Genomic DNA, 16,111 nt, shown 5'->3' on the forward strand with positions numbered 1-16,111 from the left:
GAGGCTAATAATTTCGTTTCTTGAGACACAGTTAACCTCTGTGAGCAAGATTCCAGAGACTTTCAGTGTGAGGGCGGTGTGGGCGCTTTGCCAGCTCTCGAAGTTCTCATACCTAGAAATAAGAATCAGGCCTGGGAGGTTACAAAATTAATATATTCGGTGGTTGGTTTATTTTTAATAAACCACCATTGTAGGCTCAGGGCGTGGGCGATCCTCACAGATTGTTGCTGTTCTTACGCCCACAAACAGATGGAAATAAATACTCTAGGTAGGTCACTTTGCAAGTTACACAGTTAAACAGGCTGAGGATGTTTTGCCTTTTTTTCCCCCCAGAAACAAATGTTCTGGGCAGAAAAGAGGTTGTGTCTTTTTCATGTTTTGGCATGTGTGTTAGTTAGCTATTGCCAGGTAACACATCACCCTGAAATGGAGTGACTTGAAATATTCATCTATACACCAGAATGTAAGCCATAAAAAGGAGAGAAGCACTGACACTCACTACAGTGTGGATATACCTTTTTTTTTTTTTTTGCTTTTTTGCTTTTTAGGGAAGCACCTCGGCATACAGAAGTTCCTACACTAGAGGTCAAATCGGAGCTGCAGCTGCCGGTCTGCACTACAGCCGCAGCAATGCCAGATCCTTATCCCCATGAGCTATGGCAGGGATCAAACCCACATCCTCATGGTTACTAGTCAGGTTCATTACTGCTGAACCACAAGGGGAACTACTGGATGGACTTGGAGACCATGATGCCCAGAGAGAGAAGCAGACACAGAAAGACACACAGCGTGTGATTCCATGGATGGGAAACGTCCAGAACAGGCACATCCACAGAGATAGAGAGTGGGTTCCTGGTTGTCAGGGGCTGGGGGGGGTGACTTCCGATGGGGGCGGGTATTCTTCTGGGGTGTTGAAATGTTCTGGAACTAGATAGAGGTGGGGGTTGCACCACTGAGTTGCACACTTTACAGTAATGAATTTCACCTTATGTTACCTCAGTAGTAATAATAATAACAATAGTAAAATCAAAAAAACCACAACCCACAGGTGTTAGCCTCCTCCTCTACCCACACCCCATTCCTCTGGATTCTCCAGGGAAACTTCCAGTTCTCGCCCTTCTTTGACACAGAGCAGTTTCTCCTCCCACGTGTGGTCACACCCAGGCATGTGACCTCCCCAGGGGACCTACCAGCTCCCTTGTTCCCTCCCATTACCCTGTCCTTCCAGGAAAGCACCAGGTGGCTCTTCACACCCAGAGGCAGAAATGCATCGAGGCCAAAGAAGCAAGGACTCCCTGATGATTTCATTCTTTTCTTACAGGAGCAGGCACTCATGAAAATGGATTGAAAAACCTCAGGCGACCCCATTACCTCCCCAAGAAGGTGGGGACCAGAGACAGCCTGGGGATGGGCTCTGGCCCCAGTCTCTGACTACTCAGTGGCCTGGGGTAGGTCACATCCCACTGCAGCAGCAGCCCCAGTGCCCTGTGTGACAGGAGTCCTCTCTAGGTCTGGGAAGGGTCAGCACCGGAGTGGATGTTGCCCCTCTGCCTGGGGCATGTCCCCACCCCATGTGACTTCCCCGGGTGAACACAGCAAGATGGGCCTGAACTCCCTCCTCAGGAGGTGGCAACGCCTGATGGTAAGACCATCAGCAAGGGGCTCACATCCGGTCCATAATCTTGGGATTCACTTCCTCCCACCTGACCTGGAGGGAGCCTGACAGTTTGAAGAATCCTTTGTCCTACCCTCTGGGTTCAGGAAATAGTTGCCTTTTCCTGGCGTACAAGACACAGGCCTCTGACTTCTCTAATTCCTGTCCACTAGCAGGTCACTTCTTTCCAAACTCATCTTTCTTACACCGTATCCTGCGCCTAAGGACCAGGTCTCCATCAGCCTGGAGCTGCCTGTTCTCCAAGCACATTTCCCCCACCCCCAGGTCTCCCATGGGCAGAACCCCACCCTAGTAAGACTGTCTGTGCTGGTGAAAATCCCGGTCTCTGCCACAAGGAGCAGGGGCCTAAGATCATGCCTGGGTTTGAGTACACCGCCCTTTTCCTTTTTAGGGCCACACCCATGGCATATGGAAGTTCCCAGCCTAGACGTCGAATTGGATCTGCAGCTGCCGGCCTACACCACAGCCACAGCGATACCAATTTCCTAACCCACTGAGTGAGGCCGGGGATCAAACCCACATCCTCATGGAGACCACATCGTGTTCTGAACCTGCTGAGCCACAACGGGAACTCCTGAGTGCCCTCTTGCCAAAGCGCCTCAAACTCCCCCAAGGAGAAGCAGACGGCAGGCTGCAGAGTCAAGATTCCTTTAATGAAAAAAGAACAAATCCAAACAAAAGTCTGGGTTGAACAGTCAGGCCAGGAAGCAAGGACCCCAGCGCCACCCCCCATACCCTGCGTGGGCTCCCCCAGCTCTCCCCAAGGACATCTCCTCTGGGGATGAGAGGAGGCAGAAATGGAGCCTGGGTCCTGGGCATCAACATGCAGAGGTCCACTCTGACCCTCGGGGACGCTAGATGCTCTGCAGCATGCGGATGGCATGCCGAAGGTGCTGGCGGGTGGCTGGGATACAGCCGTGGCTCTGCAGGACGCCCAGCGGATAGGAGGTGCCGGGCTGGCCCTGCTTCCAGATGGTGAGAACCAACTCCTTGCCCCCATCACTCAGTACGAACTGAGGCTGGTCTTGGCTACAGCTGACCTGCCAATGTGGGAGGAGCAGGGCTGAGGGGAGAAGGGGCCCCAGCCCTCAGCAGACAAGTGGGCAGGGGACTGGGGGTCTGCTGACCTGAGTCGCAGTGGCTGCCCTGCCCACAGGCCTCAGAATGGCAGCTCAGGGCTTGTACTCTACCCACAGGGGAAGTTCCCTGCCCTCGGCCACCCAGGGGGACCTCCTACTCTGCAGCCTGTGCCCTGGGGAGCCCCAGCCCTTGAGGACCAGCTTTCCCAGGCGTGGGCCTTTTAAAGACAGCCCTCTCTCTCTGAGACTCAACCCAGGTCAGGGCACTCGGCTCTGAACAGACAAGGAGTATTTACTGTAAAATAAAATCAGAACAATTTTTTAAAATGAGAGGTGCTGTTTACTGCTGCATTTGGAATCTCTTTTAGGACTGGCCACACTGTCTCAGAGATTGCCAGGGCTGCTTAGGAAAACCTCAACCTCAAACTGACTCTGCAATTAAATGACATCTCGACAGCTATTACAGGTAACCACACAGCCACACAGGACAGTGGCCCAAGTGACATTTGCCTTTTTTTTTTTTTTTTTTTTCTTTTTAAGGCCGCACTCACAGCATATGGAAGTGCACAGACTGGGAGTCAAATTAGAGCTGCAGCCACCGGCATACAACACAGACACAGCTACGCCAGATCCAAGCCACATCTGCGACCTACACCACAGCTTACTGCAACACCAGATCCTTAACCCACTGAGTGAGGCCAGGGATCGAATCCACATCCTTATGGATACTTAATCCGGTTCGTTACCGCTGAACCACAAGGGAAACTCCAATATGTGTCATTATTTATCATGCTTTATTTCTGATTTTGTCATCTTTATACTTAGAGGTCAGTACCTCCCCCCACAACAGGAGCCAGCTGTCTCCTGGGGCTCCCCTAAAAGCATGCCTGTTTTAGGGGGCCCTGGCTCACCTGTACCGTCCCATCACTGAAGAGTAGCAGTGAGGCCTGCTCAGACACCAGGAAGCGCAGAAGGCAGAGGCCTGGGCCAGCAGGCTGGGCAGGTGTGAGCAGGCCCCTCTCCTGTGGACAGACCCAGACACTGGGCCTCAGGGCCCCTGGGGTCCCCATCATCCGGCCCCGCCCAGCCCCACCCAGCCCTCACCTCTCGCAGACGCTGCTGCAGGTAGCTGGCAAAGAGCCGCAGGATGGCCAGCTTGGCACCCAGCAGGCTGGGCACATCCCTCAGGGCGAACGTCTCCAGCTTTCCCCGGTCAGGTGCATAGTAGACTTGGCTAAGGGTTGAGCATAGGGCGCTGCCAGCTGTGAGGGCCCTTGGCCTGGGTGTCTCATACCCACCCAAGGACCCTGATGAGAGTTGCTCTACCCCTCAATCTGTCACCACACCCATTTATTTTCCATCAGAAAACTGCCATCTGAAATCAACTTAGTAATTCATTTGTTTACCAGTGTTCTCTCTCACCAAGCAGTGAGCACCTGTAGGTGTGCACAGTAGGTGCTTAAGAAATGCTTGAAAAGTGAAGAAAGGCAAGGGGGAGGGCCTGCCCCTCCCAAGGGACAGGAACCTCATGACTTACCCCCCTGTGGGGCACAGGGCCAGGTGGGTGCCATCCCGAAGCAGGACACCGCTGCCCCCATCTGACAGTTGGTAGCCAAACCCATACTTGCTGGAATAATCCACCCACTTGGGGGCCCACAGGACTGGCCACTGCTCTCCTGGGGGTTCCTGCATGGCTGGGCACAGGAGGAAGTGAAGTGAGCAGGGGTCCTAGATGGCTAGCCAGAGGGACTGCAGTGACACAGGGGATGGACAGAAAAGTCCAAAGAGTAGAAAACAACTCTTGCTTTGAATGGAAGGACTGGGGGACACTGAGGTCACAGCTGCCTCTGCAAATAAATCTGAAAAGCTTGTAAGGTCCAAAACACTGTAAGCCTTTGTTTTATTTTTCTTTTTATTTTTTTATTTCTTTTTTTGCTTTTTAGGGTTGCATCTGAGGCATATCGAAGTTTGCAGGCTAGGGATTTGAATCAGAGCTGCGGCTGCCAGCTTACACTATAGCCATAGCAATGCAGGATCCGAGCTGCGTCTGTGACCTACACCACGGGTCAGGGAAATGCTGGATCCTTAACCCACTGAGCGAGGCCAGGGATTGAACCTCCATCCTCATAGACACTAGGGTTCATAACCTGCTGAGCCACAATGGGAATGCCAATAATTTTTTTTGTGTGGAAAAATTGCTCGAAATTCCCTGGTGGCCTACAGCTCATGGCAACGCCAGATCCTTAACTCACTGTGTGAGGCCAGGGATTGAACCTCTATCCTCATAGACACTAGGGTTCATAACCTGCTGAGCCACAATGGGAATGCCAATAATTTTTTTTGTGTGGAAAAATTGCTCGAAATTCCCTGGTGGCCTAGTGCTCTAAGGATCCAGTGTTGTCACTGCTGTGGGTTTGATCCCTGGCCCAGGAATTTTTGTGTGTTGCAGGCACAGCCAAAAGAAAAAAATAGTTCCTGTTGTGGCTCTGATGTTGTGCTTCCTAGTCAGATTCTAATGAATCTGACTAGGAAGCATGAGGTTACAGGTTCGATCCCTGGCCTCGCTCAGTGGATTAAGGATCTGCGTTGCTGTGAGCTGTGGTGTAGGTTGCAGATGCAGCTCAGATCCTGAGTTGCTGTGGCTGTGGTGCAGGCCGGTGGCTACAGCTCCGATTCGACCCCTAGCCTGGGAACCTCCTTATGCCGTGAGTGCCGCCCTAAAAAGCACAAAAAAAAATTAAATGAAAAAAATAATAATGGAAAATAAAATTTTTTGTGTAAAAATCACTCAAGGCCAGGTGGTATCTGGGGTGGGATCTGGCTCCTACCTAGGGGGCCAGAGTCCAAGCAGAGCCGCAGGTTTCTGATGGCCGCCTCTACCTCCTGCCTTGGGCTCCCGCCGGGCCCTGGGGAGACAGATCTCTGTGGGAGGGGAACGGGCCTGGGCCCCCACCATATGGGGCCCCTCCCACCAGTCCTACCCCAAGCTCTCACATCCAGGAAAGTCTGTTTTTGTTTTTGGCCACGTGCAGCATTTGGGAGGTCCCGGGCTAGGGATGGAACCTATACTACAGCAGTGTCCCAAACCGCTGCAGTGACAACACCAGGTCCTTAACCCACTGCACCTCAGAAGAACTCCAGGCAAGTCTTATTTTAAACTCAGCAGGATTCCATCATCACTCTCACTTTACAGGTGGGAAAGTTGTGGATCTTTGCCCCCTCCACTGCTAGATCCTCAGTCCCCACCCACAACTCCTGCCAAGGGTGGAGAGTCTGCTTACCCGCTGGGCCACTCCGGAGGGTCCCCTGTGCGAGCAGGTGGATGGGATCCTCGGGGCTCAGAACTCCTCTCACTGACAAGGAGGCCTGGTGATGGAGCAGGAAGGGTTGGGGGCAGCCCCAGCCTCCAAGAAAGGCCTGGGAGGGCTCTGACATCCCCCCCCCCTTCCCCTGCAGATGCCCTGACTTCTCCCTCTGCTCGGCCTCGCTGTGCGGTCGCCCCCATGTTCTCCACGGTGTCCCCAACCTGCGCCTCACCTCGCTGCCTGCCTCCATGGAGTCAGGGTCAAGACCTCCTTCTCCTGGATCTGAGGCCTCCCTAGGAGTGAAGGGGCCTGCAGGAGGCACAGGGATTTGGGGGGCAGAGGCTGGCCCCGTGTGGGGCAGGGGCACCTGCCACCCACATCCACCTCTGCTATGGATGTGACATTTCAGAGTAGGTAGGAAGTATGATGGGTGTGTGAGGTGCAGGGCAGACACTGGGCAGGTAGAAGCAGGTGAGCAGGGGCAGATGTGGTACTTACAGGGTGGCCGGCACTGGGTCAGCAGCAGGCGGCCCACCTTCCGGAAAAGCCTGCTCAGAGGCTGGGGGATGGTGAAGATGGGCGGGCTGTGGCAGGAGTGGGGAGGCAGCCGGTCTGGGGTGAAGCCCTTTGGAGTGGGGAGCTAGGGTCAGCACCCCGCTCCTGGCTACCTGGGGGCCTCTGGAGACACCCCAGAAAAGGGCAGCCCAGGGTGGGCCCCGGCCTCTGACACCCCCCACCTGCGTGAAGAAGTCATCCTGCAGCAGGTGGTCCAGGCTGGGCCGCTCAGCTGGGTTGGGTGCCAGCAGGCGGGCAATGAGGCGGCGTGCATTGGGTGACAGGTGTGCAGGCTCTGGGTAGTGGCCAGCTCTGATGTTTTGGTACATCTCTGACAGGGGTGCCGCCACGAAGGGAGGGACGCCAGTCAGCACTGTGTACCTGCACCAGGTGGGGGCAGGAACCTGGGTGCCTGCTGCCATCTGTCCTAGGGTCCAGGGTTGGCTCATACCTACCTGCAAATATCTGGCCATACATGTCCACACTTCCCCACTCTGTACCTGCCTCATGCCCCCTTCCTCATACCTGCCTTACATCTGCTCTCACCTGGCCATTCCCATCTGCTTGAAGGACACTTGGAACTGTCTATACACCTGCCTGCACCTGGCTTATATACACACCTGCATATACCTTTCCAGCTTCATTGTATGCAAGCTCACACCCATTCTTCTCCTGCATGTGCCCCATACCGGTATATAAGCCTGATTTTTACCTACCACCTGCACATACCTGTTCAGGCCTCTCTACACGCTCAAACCTGTCCTCCCTTGCACATACGTCCCCCATGTGCCCTATTCACACCTGCACGCTCAAACGATAGCAGGTGGTTCTCCTGCTGCCCCAGCTGCACATACCCTTTGCATCCCTGCCTTCCTCCCATTCAATCTCCCCTGTACATAGTGACACCTGTCCTTACCTGTCTGTGCATCCTTCCTTCCACCTGCCCACACCTGGCCCCGCCTGGACAGTCCTGCCCTCCTTCCCCAGGCCTGGGGCTTCCAGGGTCACTCACATGATGCAGCCCAGAGCCCAGATGTCAGACTGACAAGAATGCCCATTCCTGGACACGACCTCGGGGGCCAGGAAGTTTGGCGTCCCGCAGAGCACTCTGGGGGCAGAACAGGGTGCTCAGGAAGGCAGGGACCCCCGCACTACACCAGGCCCACCTGCTCCCACCCCGAGAGCCTGCTCAGAGCTTCCCAGTCACCTGTGGCAGCGGCCCCCTGGCCCCACCCTGGTGGCCAGCCCCAGGTCTCCAATCTTCACCTCCATGTTCTTGTTCAGGAAGAAGTTACCTGCGGGGGGCGGGGCACGGCGTGAGGGCAGAAGCCCCGCCCCGCGCCGTCCCGCCCACCCCCACCCCACCCCCAGGCACCTTCCCAGAACGCACTGAGCTTCAGGTCCCGGTGCACGATGCGCCGCTGGTGCAGGTAACGCAGGCCGCTCACCAGGCCCCGCAGGTAGTAGCGCACCTCCGGCTCCGTCAGCGTCCGCCGCGCCTCCAGCACGTGGGCCAGCGACTGCAGGGGTCCCGTGCGTGCAGTTGCCAGCACCGAGGAGACACAGGTGAGCTCGGGTTAGGCAGCCCCTCCCCACGCGCCCCGTGAGTTCCAGGGACCCAAGAAGGCAAAGGTAACTCAGCTGGGCCCAGGGAGATGTAGCTGGTTGTGGGATGGGCAAAAGTGAGCTCAGAGCCCAAGGAGGAGCACAGGGGTTCTGATGGGCCACCGTGTGCTTGAGGGCAAGAGAGGAATGCACGGTGGGTACATGCTGGGCACAGGTGAGCTCAGGTGTACTTAAGTGGGCAAAGCGAATTCCAGGGGGTCTCTGAAAGCACAAGTTCAACTGGGCCCAGGTGAGCGTGGCTGAGTGCAGGAGGGGCAACAGGCAGACACAGGTGTGCCTAGGTGAGTCAAGAGAACCTCTGGGAATTCCTGTCATGGCTCAGTGGTTATCAAACCTGACTAGTATCCTTGCTCAGGGATTGCTGTGACTGTGGCATAGGCTGGGAGCTACTGATTCGACCCCTAGCCTGGGAACCTCCCTATGCCTCGGGTGTGACCCTAAAAAGACAACAACAACAACAAAAGAGCACCTCTGGGTGGGCAGGTGGGCACAGGTGAATAAAGAATGAACACAGGTGAGCCTGGTGTGGCCACAGGTAGAAACAGGTAAGGACAGATGTGGGGGAACACAGATGAGCATAGCAGATATGGAGGGGGACATGGCTTCCTCTCTGTCCCATCCCTGGGGCACCTGGCGGCTGCAGTACTCCAACACCATGTATACGTGGTCATGGTCAGCAAAGTGTCCGTGGAAAGCCACAATGTTGCGATGTCGCAGGCGGCTATGCAGGGCAATCTCGCGCTCCACCTGCGGGCAGGGCCCCGCGTGTACAAACCAGGCAGGTGTGCACAGTTGAGCTATTTATCCCCACAGGAGTGCCCTCCACCCTGAGAGCAAGGACTTCTCTGGGGACCCTCTTTGGTCACAGGGCCCTTGGGCACTGGTGCACAGAGCCGTACCTTGCCGCGGGGGTGCAGTCGCCCAGCCCCGCCCCCACCACGAGGCACCACTTTGAGCGCAAACACAGCGCTGGTGGACATGTCGGTCAGCTTGTAGCAGCGGCTGAAGGCGCCCTGCAGGGCAGGAGATTCACGTGTTCAGTAGATGCGTGGACACAGGTGTGAGGACAGATGGCCAGACTTCTTCATACACACACCCACCGCTGAGATGCATGGATGCACAGCTCACATTCTCACTCTCATACCTGGACACCCAAGGCAACGCAACACGCAGACATACACTCAGACACAAAGATACATCCGCTCCTGGATACCTGCCCACGGACCCCAAATACAGTACCTGGCCTCACAGTACAGTGCCCGGACACTGAAAGCATAGACGTATGACAGTCAGACATAGACACAGGGGCACAAGAGTCTGGGTCCGCACACCGGCTCCGAGACGCTAAACATTCAGACGCACACCCACACCCTGGACATAGGACCAACGACACAGAACGACGCGCCGTACACTGGTTCCTGCCATACAATGCGCGCCACATAGCCCGTACCTCAGAGACCCGGGCGTCCCCCCATGCCAGCCCCCAAACTCGCGCGGACACGCCACACACGCAGAGACAAAAGCTGGGACGCACGCTGGCTCCTTTGAGTTCACAATTGCGCGCGCACCCCGTCCCGCTCGGGCCCTCTCGCCGCGGACTCGGGGTCCGGAGTTGGTCCCCACCTTGCCGATCAGCTTCCCGCGCTTGTATACGCGCCCTGAACCCGGGTCGCGCAGAAAGGCGGAGACCAGCGGGCTGCAACTGCGCCGCCGCCACCGCCGCCGCTGCGTGGGCTCCATCCCCTCCCTGCTCGGCTTGGGCATTGGCGGCTTGGTCACTGGCTCAGCCTCTGGCCGGGAGCACCGCGCACAGTGCGCTCTGGGGACAGCGCGTTGCTGGGTGCGTTTTATTGGCTGAGGCGGGAGGAGTGGAGTCCAGGGCAGACCAGCGCGGGAGGAGGGGGAGGGCGCGTGGGCGTGCGGGGTGCGGGGAATGCGGGAGTTCCAGGGACCAGAGCGGAGCTGGCTCCCCACACGCCGGTCCCACGCATGTACTCAGCCCGCTTGCTTCTGCAACCCTGCGCCTCCAGCCAAAACTTCCAAATGTCAACGAGCCCATTTCTCTGTGCGGGGGAACTGAGGTCAGAGGGATTGTCGCATTCTCTCGAGGCCTTGCAGAGAAGGGCAGGGGAGGAGTGAGGGCTTGGCAGGGCTCTCCCCAAAGGGTGCCTGAAGCGTGAGTCCAGTGGTCCTGAATTCCTGTGAGGGTAGGTCCTCCCTGCAAGTGGGTCCCCAAGGCCCATATGACAATGTGAGGCTTGGATATCCTGGCACTGGTGCAGGGCAAAGCAAGTTTCAGAGGAGGAGAGAGGAAGACGCCTAGCATCTTTGGGGCAGGGGGCTGCTGGGGAGGGGGATTGGAAGGCTGGCATATATGAGGGACACTCGGTGGTAAAAAGGAGCAGGATCTGGGGACTGATGGGTAGATACTGGGGGTCATGACTCCTGACTTGGGCAGCCAAGGATACAGTGGGATGGAGGACAAATGGGCAGTCTCGGGTCCCTGGGGAACTGTGGGGCATCTGAGCTGTGCCCCAGACCCAGGTCTCAGCCCTTTCCTTGCATTGTCTCACGTCAGCCTTTCACTAGCCCTGAGATGCTTGGGAACTGGCCTTGTCCCCATTTTACAGATGAATACACTGAGGCCCAGGGAGGTTAAATTGCTGACCCAGCCAGGAAGGGACAGTGCTGGATTTGAATCCATGCAACTGCCTCTGGAAGCTACTTCGGTCGTCGTAATTCCCAAATGTTATATAACCCTGTGCATGGGGAGGGGAGAGCAGGGCTCCCTGTGGCTGGAATCAGGCCTCGGAATTTTCCAGAGACCAGATTTCAGAGTCTGGCCCAGCCAAGCCACCAGGGATAGGAAACACCTTGTGAGTTGTCACATGCCCTCCTGGCATGTCCACTGGGGGCACCAAGGTCACGGGAGACTCTGAGGGGGCCCCAGTGCATTTGGTGGAGCAAGACTCTGGCACCTTTGCAGGGGAGCGGCTTCAGCACCAGGGCCAAGGACTCCGGGCCAGTGCAGGGGGCCAGGAGCCCAAGTCCCTGCTAATGAGAACCAGGTGCAGTGTGACAGAGGAAGGCAGCTTGGGGTCCGTGGGTCTGAGCCAGCATATCGTTGATGCCCTGGAACCCACAGGGGCAGGGAGCCAGTTCCTTGTCGGTAGCACAGCTCTGCTGCCCTGCTAATTCAGGTATTTGTGCAGAGACAGTGACAGATCTGCCCCACCCTTATGAAACTCTGAACAGGAGATCACCCAGACCTAACCAAAGCTGAGGATCGGGGTAGCTTCCAGAGGCCACCCTGAGAAAGCCAGGCCCCTTCCTGGCAGTGGCTTATCCCTGAGGTAGGTGCTGTTCTTAGCCCCGTGTTACAGATGATGAAACTGAGGCTCAGGAGGGCACCTGCAAGTCAGAGTCACCTGTCTTGAGCTCCTGCCCAACCTCCATCCTGCACCCCAGGCCTCTCTCTTCTCCCCACCTCCAGGGAGCCCATGAGGAGCACTTAGGCTGGGGCAGACGGCTGAGCCCATTGGACTCCCAGAAGCTTCCTGGGGGAAAGAAATTCAAAGTTCTGGCACTTCACAGCAGGCCTGTCAGCTGACACCCTCTGCAGACACCAGCTCTCCCCCTGTCCCCACAGCCTGCTGTTTTTCTGGCTGAGCCTCCACCACGGGCCTGGGGAGACCTCCCTTTCACAGCCTGCACCCTCCTGGGCGGGAACACTTCCTCCAGCACTCTGGAATGGAAAAACTTTATAATAAAATAAAAAGCTTAGTTGTTTATAGCAGCCCTATTTACAACAGCCAAAAGGTGGAAACCACCTGGGTGTCCATTGACCAATGATGGATAAACATACTGTGTTCCCTTCTTACAAAGGAGTATGATTCAGCCTTAAAAAGGCAGGAGATGGAGTTCCCAGCATGCCTCAGCAGTAAACGAATCTGACTAGCATCCATGAGGTCGCAGGTTCGATCCCTAGCCTCGCTCAGTGGGTTAAGGATCTGGCATTGCCATGAGTTGTGGTGTAGGTCACAGACTCAGCTTGGATCCTGTGTTGCTGTGGCCAGCAGCTGTAGCTCCAATTCAACCCCTAGCCTAGGAACCTCCATATGCTGAGGGCAAGGCCCTAAAAAGCAAAACTAACTAAATAAATAAAAAGGCAGGAGATTCTGACACCTGTTCCAATGTGGATGGACCTTGAGGACATGATGCTCAGTGAGAGAAGCCAGACAGAGAAGGACAAAGACTGTCTGACTCCACTCCGGGGGTCCCTAGAGAAGTCAGATCCACAGAGACAGGCAGGAGATGGTGGGGCAGGGGCTGCGGGAGTGGATGTTTCATGAGGACAGAGTTTCAGTTTAGGAAGATGAGAAAATTCTGGAGATGATGGTGGGGATGCTTCTACAACAGTGTGAATGTGCTTAATGCTGCTGAGCTGTGCACTTAGAAACAGTTAAGAACAGGAGTTACCTGTGGCTCATCAGGTTAAGGATCCGACATTGTCACTGTTGTGGTGTGGGTTCAATCTCTGGCCTGGGACTGTCATGCTGTGTACACGGCCAACAAAAATGACCAAAAAAAATAGTTAAGATGGTGAATTTTGTCTTATTGTATATTTCACCACAATAAAAAGTGAAAGCCATCTTAGATTCCCCACCCTCAAAAACCACAGGGTTAGGGGGCTGACACCCCCATTTTACAGATGAGCAAACTGAAGCACCGTATGTGTGGCAAACACAGGGTTGCAGTTTTGCAAAGGAGCAGGCGCTGGGTCGCTGAATAGGGCTATGTGACTCTCCCAAGCTGACCCCTGACAGGCTCAGGAGGCCAGGGTGGCCGTGGGCTGTTACCCTGGCCTGATCACTCGGCCCCCTGAGTCCCTGCACTCCGGGCCACAGGTTTGACTCCTTTCCAGCCTGTTCTTTCCCTGACCTGAGATAACTCCCCAGACTCAGCAGATTTCCTGGGAGAAGCGCCGTGGAGCCTTGCTCAAAATACCTGCTTCAGGTGGAGGGCTGGCTGCTGAGACAGCGCAGGGGCACGAGGACTAGAGAGGCTCCCTGGGGGAGGCAGGCACATGGCCTGGGCACAGCCCCCTCCCTCCAGAACCAGGGAGGAAGCAGGCAGGCCAGGAGTGACTCAGCCTGGCTCCTGGGTCCCTCTCTAGCCTCTTGCCTCCTGGACTTTGAAATGCAGTGAATGCCCTCCTGCCTGTACTTGAGAGCCTTCAGCCAGCCTTCTAAGTTCCCTGGGGACCAGCCTTGGCAGCAGAGTGGGCGGAAGGGGACCTCACCACTGTGTTCCAGAAACCCCATGACTTCAGCTGCCCACTGCCTGGAGGCTGGCCTTGCTGGGGGGCAGGGGCGCCTGCACCTGGGTGCCCTCTCCCCTGAGCATCCATCCTCCAGGAACAAATATTGCCCTGGCCTCTCCCAGCACCAGTTGTTACTAGCTTCTTCTAGTAGCACTGTCCTCTTTTGTCCTCGAGAACACCTCTCTGTGGGCTTTTTCCCACCTTTCTCGCCTTTCCCTTTGAGGCTCCTCCTTCTCCTGGAGCCCAGGCTCCATTCAGAGGCCCCCTGTCCCCTTCCTGCACTCTCTTTGGCTGATGTGGTCCAGGCTAGCAGGAGACTGACATGGGCAGCTTGCCTCTCCTCCCTCTCTCAGTCTGGTCTCCACCAGAAGCAGAGCCTGAAGCAAGGGTTTAGTGCAGTGAGTTGATTTAAAAGCAGGAGAGAGGGGCTGGGCTGGGCAGGATGAGGCAGGATGGGGCCTGGTGACCATTGGGAGCCCCTGAGCAGATCCTTCCTAGGACTGCCTGCCCACAGGGATGGCGAGGGGTGCATCGACCCCCTGGCATCTGCCCCTCATTGGCTGAGGCCTCCACCCTGGATGTTGGTGGACCTGTACACTGTGCTTGGCATGGCTCCCACATGGTCCTCACTGCAGCTTGGACAGTGATGGTTTGAAAGGTGGGACAGGAAGGTGTGTGAGGGCACTGGGGGACCTCAGCAGAACCTTACCTGGGTTCAGCCACTCCGACCTCTTCCCTTTGACCTGTGATACCAGGACACAGCCAGGGCGAGGGGGTGGACAGGGCCAGAGGGGGGATCCAGAGTGCAATTTTGGGGACATTGCCCTCAAGATGCCTGGCAGGGAGTCCCAGGGTGGTGCAGAAAAGGTGGAGCTGAAGATACCCAGCAGCCTCCCTAGAAGCCAGGGCCAGGATCAGCAGCATTGAGGACAGCTACAGCCAGGCTGGAGGACATGATATGTTTGGGCCCTCAAAGTCTCACATAACTGGGGGATGGCTGAGAGCTGGACTCAGGGGATGCTCTGGGACCCAGGGACAGGAAGTCCAATCTCTTCCTTCCAGCAAGAAGCCCTCTAGAGCCAAATCATCCACAAGGCTGCTAGAGGGCCCCATGCCCCCCTCTCCCCCATTAAGCACTCACTCATCCTGGTCCAGTCACCCCGGCCTCTCTATCAGTCCAAGATCCCATACCAAGCTCATGGCACATGCCATTTGTATGTGCCTTTGCACATGCCATTCTCTCTTCCCCAAACCTTCCTTGTTCCCTAGTCTTCACCCAGTGGCTCCTACTGGAATGCAGGCAAAGGTGACCCACACGCTTGGGGCACCCTCACAACCCGAAATCATGTTATTTCCTTGCTAGTTTGCTGGTTTCTGTCCCACGGGACTGGGGGTTCCACCAAGAGACAGGTTGTATGTTTTCTCAGTGTGTCCCCTGTAGGCGGTAACCCAAAGCAGGTCTTGGGCAGGTCCAGACCCTCCCTGAGCTGCCCCAGATCCAGCTGCTGTGTGCGGTATCCTTGGGGTCCCGAGTGAGCACTGCTCCCCCAGGTGGAAACTCTTTCCCCAGTGTTCTCAGCTGAATGGCGTCTCAGCCTCTGTTCAGGGACATTGACTCTGGCTGCTTGTAAAGTGCTGGGTGGGCATCAGAACCAGCCAGAGTTCCACAAGAATAATCCCTATTTCATCTGCTTGGGTCTTTTGACCAATTATGAGAGAACTAGCCCAATGTTGTGTGGGTTCCTGGATGCAATCCTGGAACAGACAAGGGAAATTAGTTAAAAAAACAAAAAAAAAACTGGTAGAATCCAAATAAAATTTGGAGTTTGGTCAACAGGCAGTGTAATGACTAATATTATTAATTAGTCGTGGTAATATGCTAATGTCAATATCAGTTCTTTAGAGGTGACAAAATACTGCAAACTTGGTAGCTTAAGAAAACACACATTTAGGAGTTCCCGTTGTGGCGCAGTGGTTAAGAGAACCCACTAGGAACCATGAGGTTGCAGGTTCGATCCCTGGCCTTGCTCAGTGGGTTAAGGATCCGGCGTTGCCGTGAGCTGTGGTGTAGGTCACAGATGTGGCTTGGATCCCGCGTTGCTGTGGCTCTGGTGTAGACTGGTGGCGACAGCTCTGATTAGACCCCTAGCCTGGGAACCTCCATATGCCATGGGAGCGGCCCTAGAAAAGGCAAAAAGACAAAAAAAAAAAAAAAAAAAGAAAAAGAAAACACACATTTATCATCTCCTGTTCTGGAGGTCCGAAGTCCTAAAACCCAGGTGCAGGCGGGGCTGGTCCTTCCGGAGGCTCCAGGAAAGAATCACTTCCTGCCTTTTCTAGGTTCTGGAGGCGCCACATCCCTGGCTGGCAGCCCCTTCCTCCATCCTCACAGCCAGCATCACGGCATCTCCTGTCTCTCTGCCTCTGTCCCTCCTGCCTCCCTCTTATGAGGACCTTATGATGACCCTGGGCCCCTCGGGGAATCCAGGCCTAACTTAACCCCACTTGCAAAGTGCCCTCTGTCACATGAGAGGACACGTCCACAGGC

The 16,111-nt window shown here is 55.8% G+C and overlaps 1 protein-coding gene across 5 annotated transcripts; it reads right to left on the minus strand.

The window, feature by feature from the left end:
* Nucleotides 2,308-10,556, minus strand: PLK5 (polo like kinase 5). Of its 5 annotated transcripts, XM_005661416.3 has the most exons (15): nucleotides 9,864-10,555; nucleotides 9,140-9,253; nucleotides 8,871-8,987; nucleotides 8,005-8,134; nucleotides 7,822-7,909; nucleotides 7,627-7,722; nucleotides 6,797-6,995; nucleotides 6,558-6,684; nucleotides 6,292-6,368; nucleotides 6,036-6,120; nucleotides 5,583-5,660; nucleotides 4,292-4,448; nucleotides 3,859-3,988; nucleotides 3,666-3,776; nucleotides 2,308-2,715 (listed from the first exon to the last, which is right to left on the minus strand). In XM_005661416.3, the coding sequence occupies exons 1-15, from the start codon at nucleotides 10,002-10,004 to the stop codon at nucleotides 2,530-2,532; spliced, it is 1,836 nt and encodes a 611-aa protein (XP_005661473.1). In that variant the 5' UTR covers nucleotides 10,005-10,555; the 3' UTR covers nucleotides 2,308-2,529. The 5 variants fall into 5 exon arrangements, with proteins under 5 accessions (XP_005661473.1, XP_013850291.1, XP_013850294.1 ...); XM_013994837.2 differs by having other exon boundaries at nucleotides 6,292-6,684; nucleotides 9,864-10,556; XM_013994840.2 differs by lacking the exon at nucleotides 5,583-5,660.

This window comes from Sus scrofa, chromosome 2, assembly GCF_000003025.6.
Source record: "Sus scrofa isolate TJ Tabasco breed Duroc chromosome 2, Sscrofa11.1, whole genome shotgun sequence".
Taxonomy (NCBI): domain Eukaryota; kingdom Metazoa; phylum Chordata; class Mammalia; order Artiodactyla; family Suidae; genus Sus; species Sus scrofa.

Coding starts and splice junctions, on each gene's coding strand:
- PLK5 (XM_013994837.2), bottom strand. CDS start 10,004: ATGCCCAAGCCGAGCAGGGAGGGGATGGAGCCCACGCAGCGGCGGCGG. Junction 8,135..8,870: donor TGGAGTACTGCAGCCGCCAG/GTGCCCCAGGGA, acceptor GGACCCCTGCAG/TCGCTGGCCCACGTGCTGGA. Junction 3,777..3,858: donor TGCAGCAGCGTCTGCGAGAG/GTGAGGGCTGGG, acceptor GTCTGTCCACAG/GAGAGGGGCCTGCTCACACC.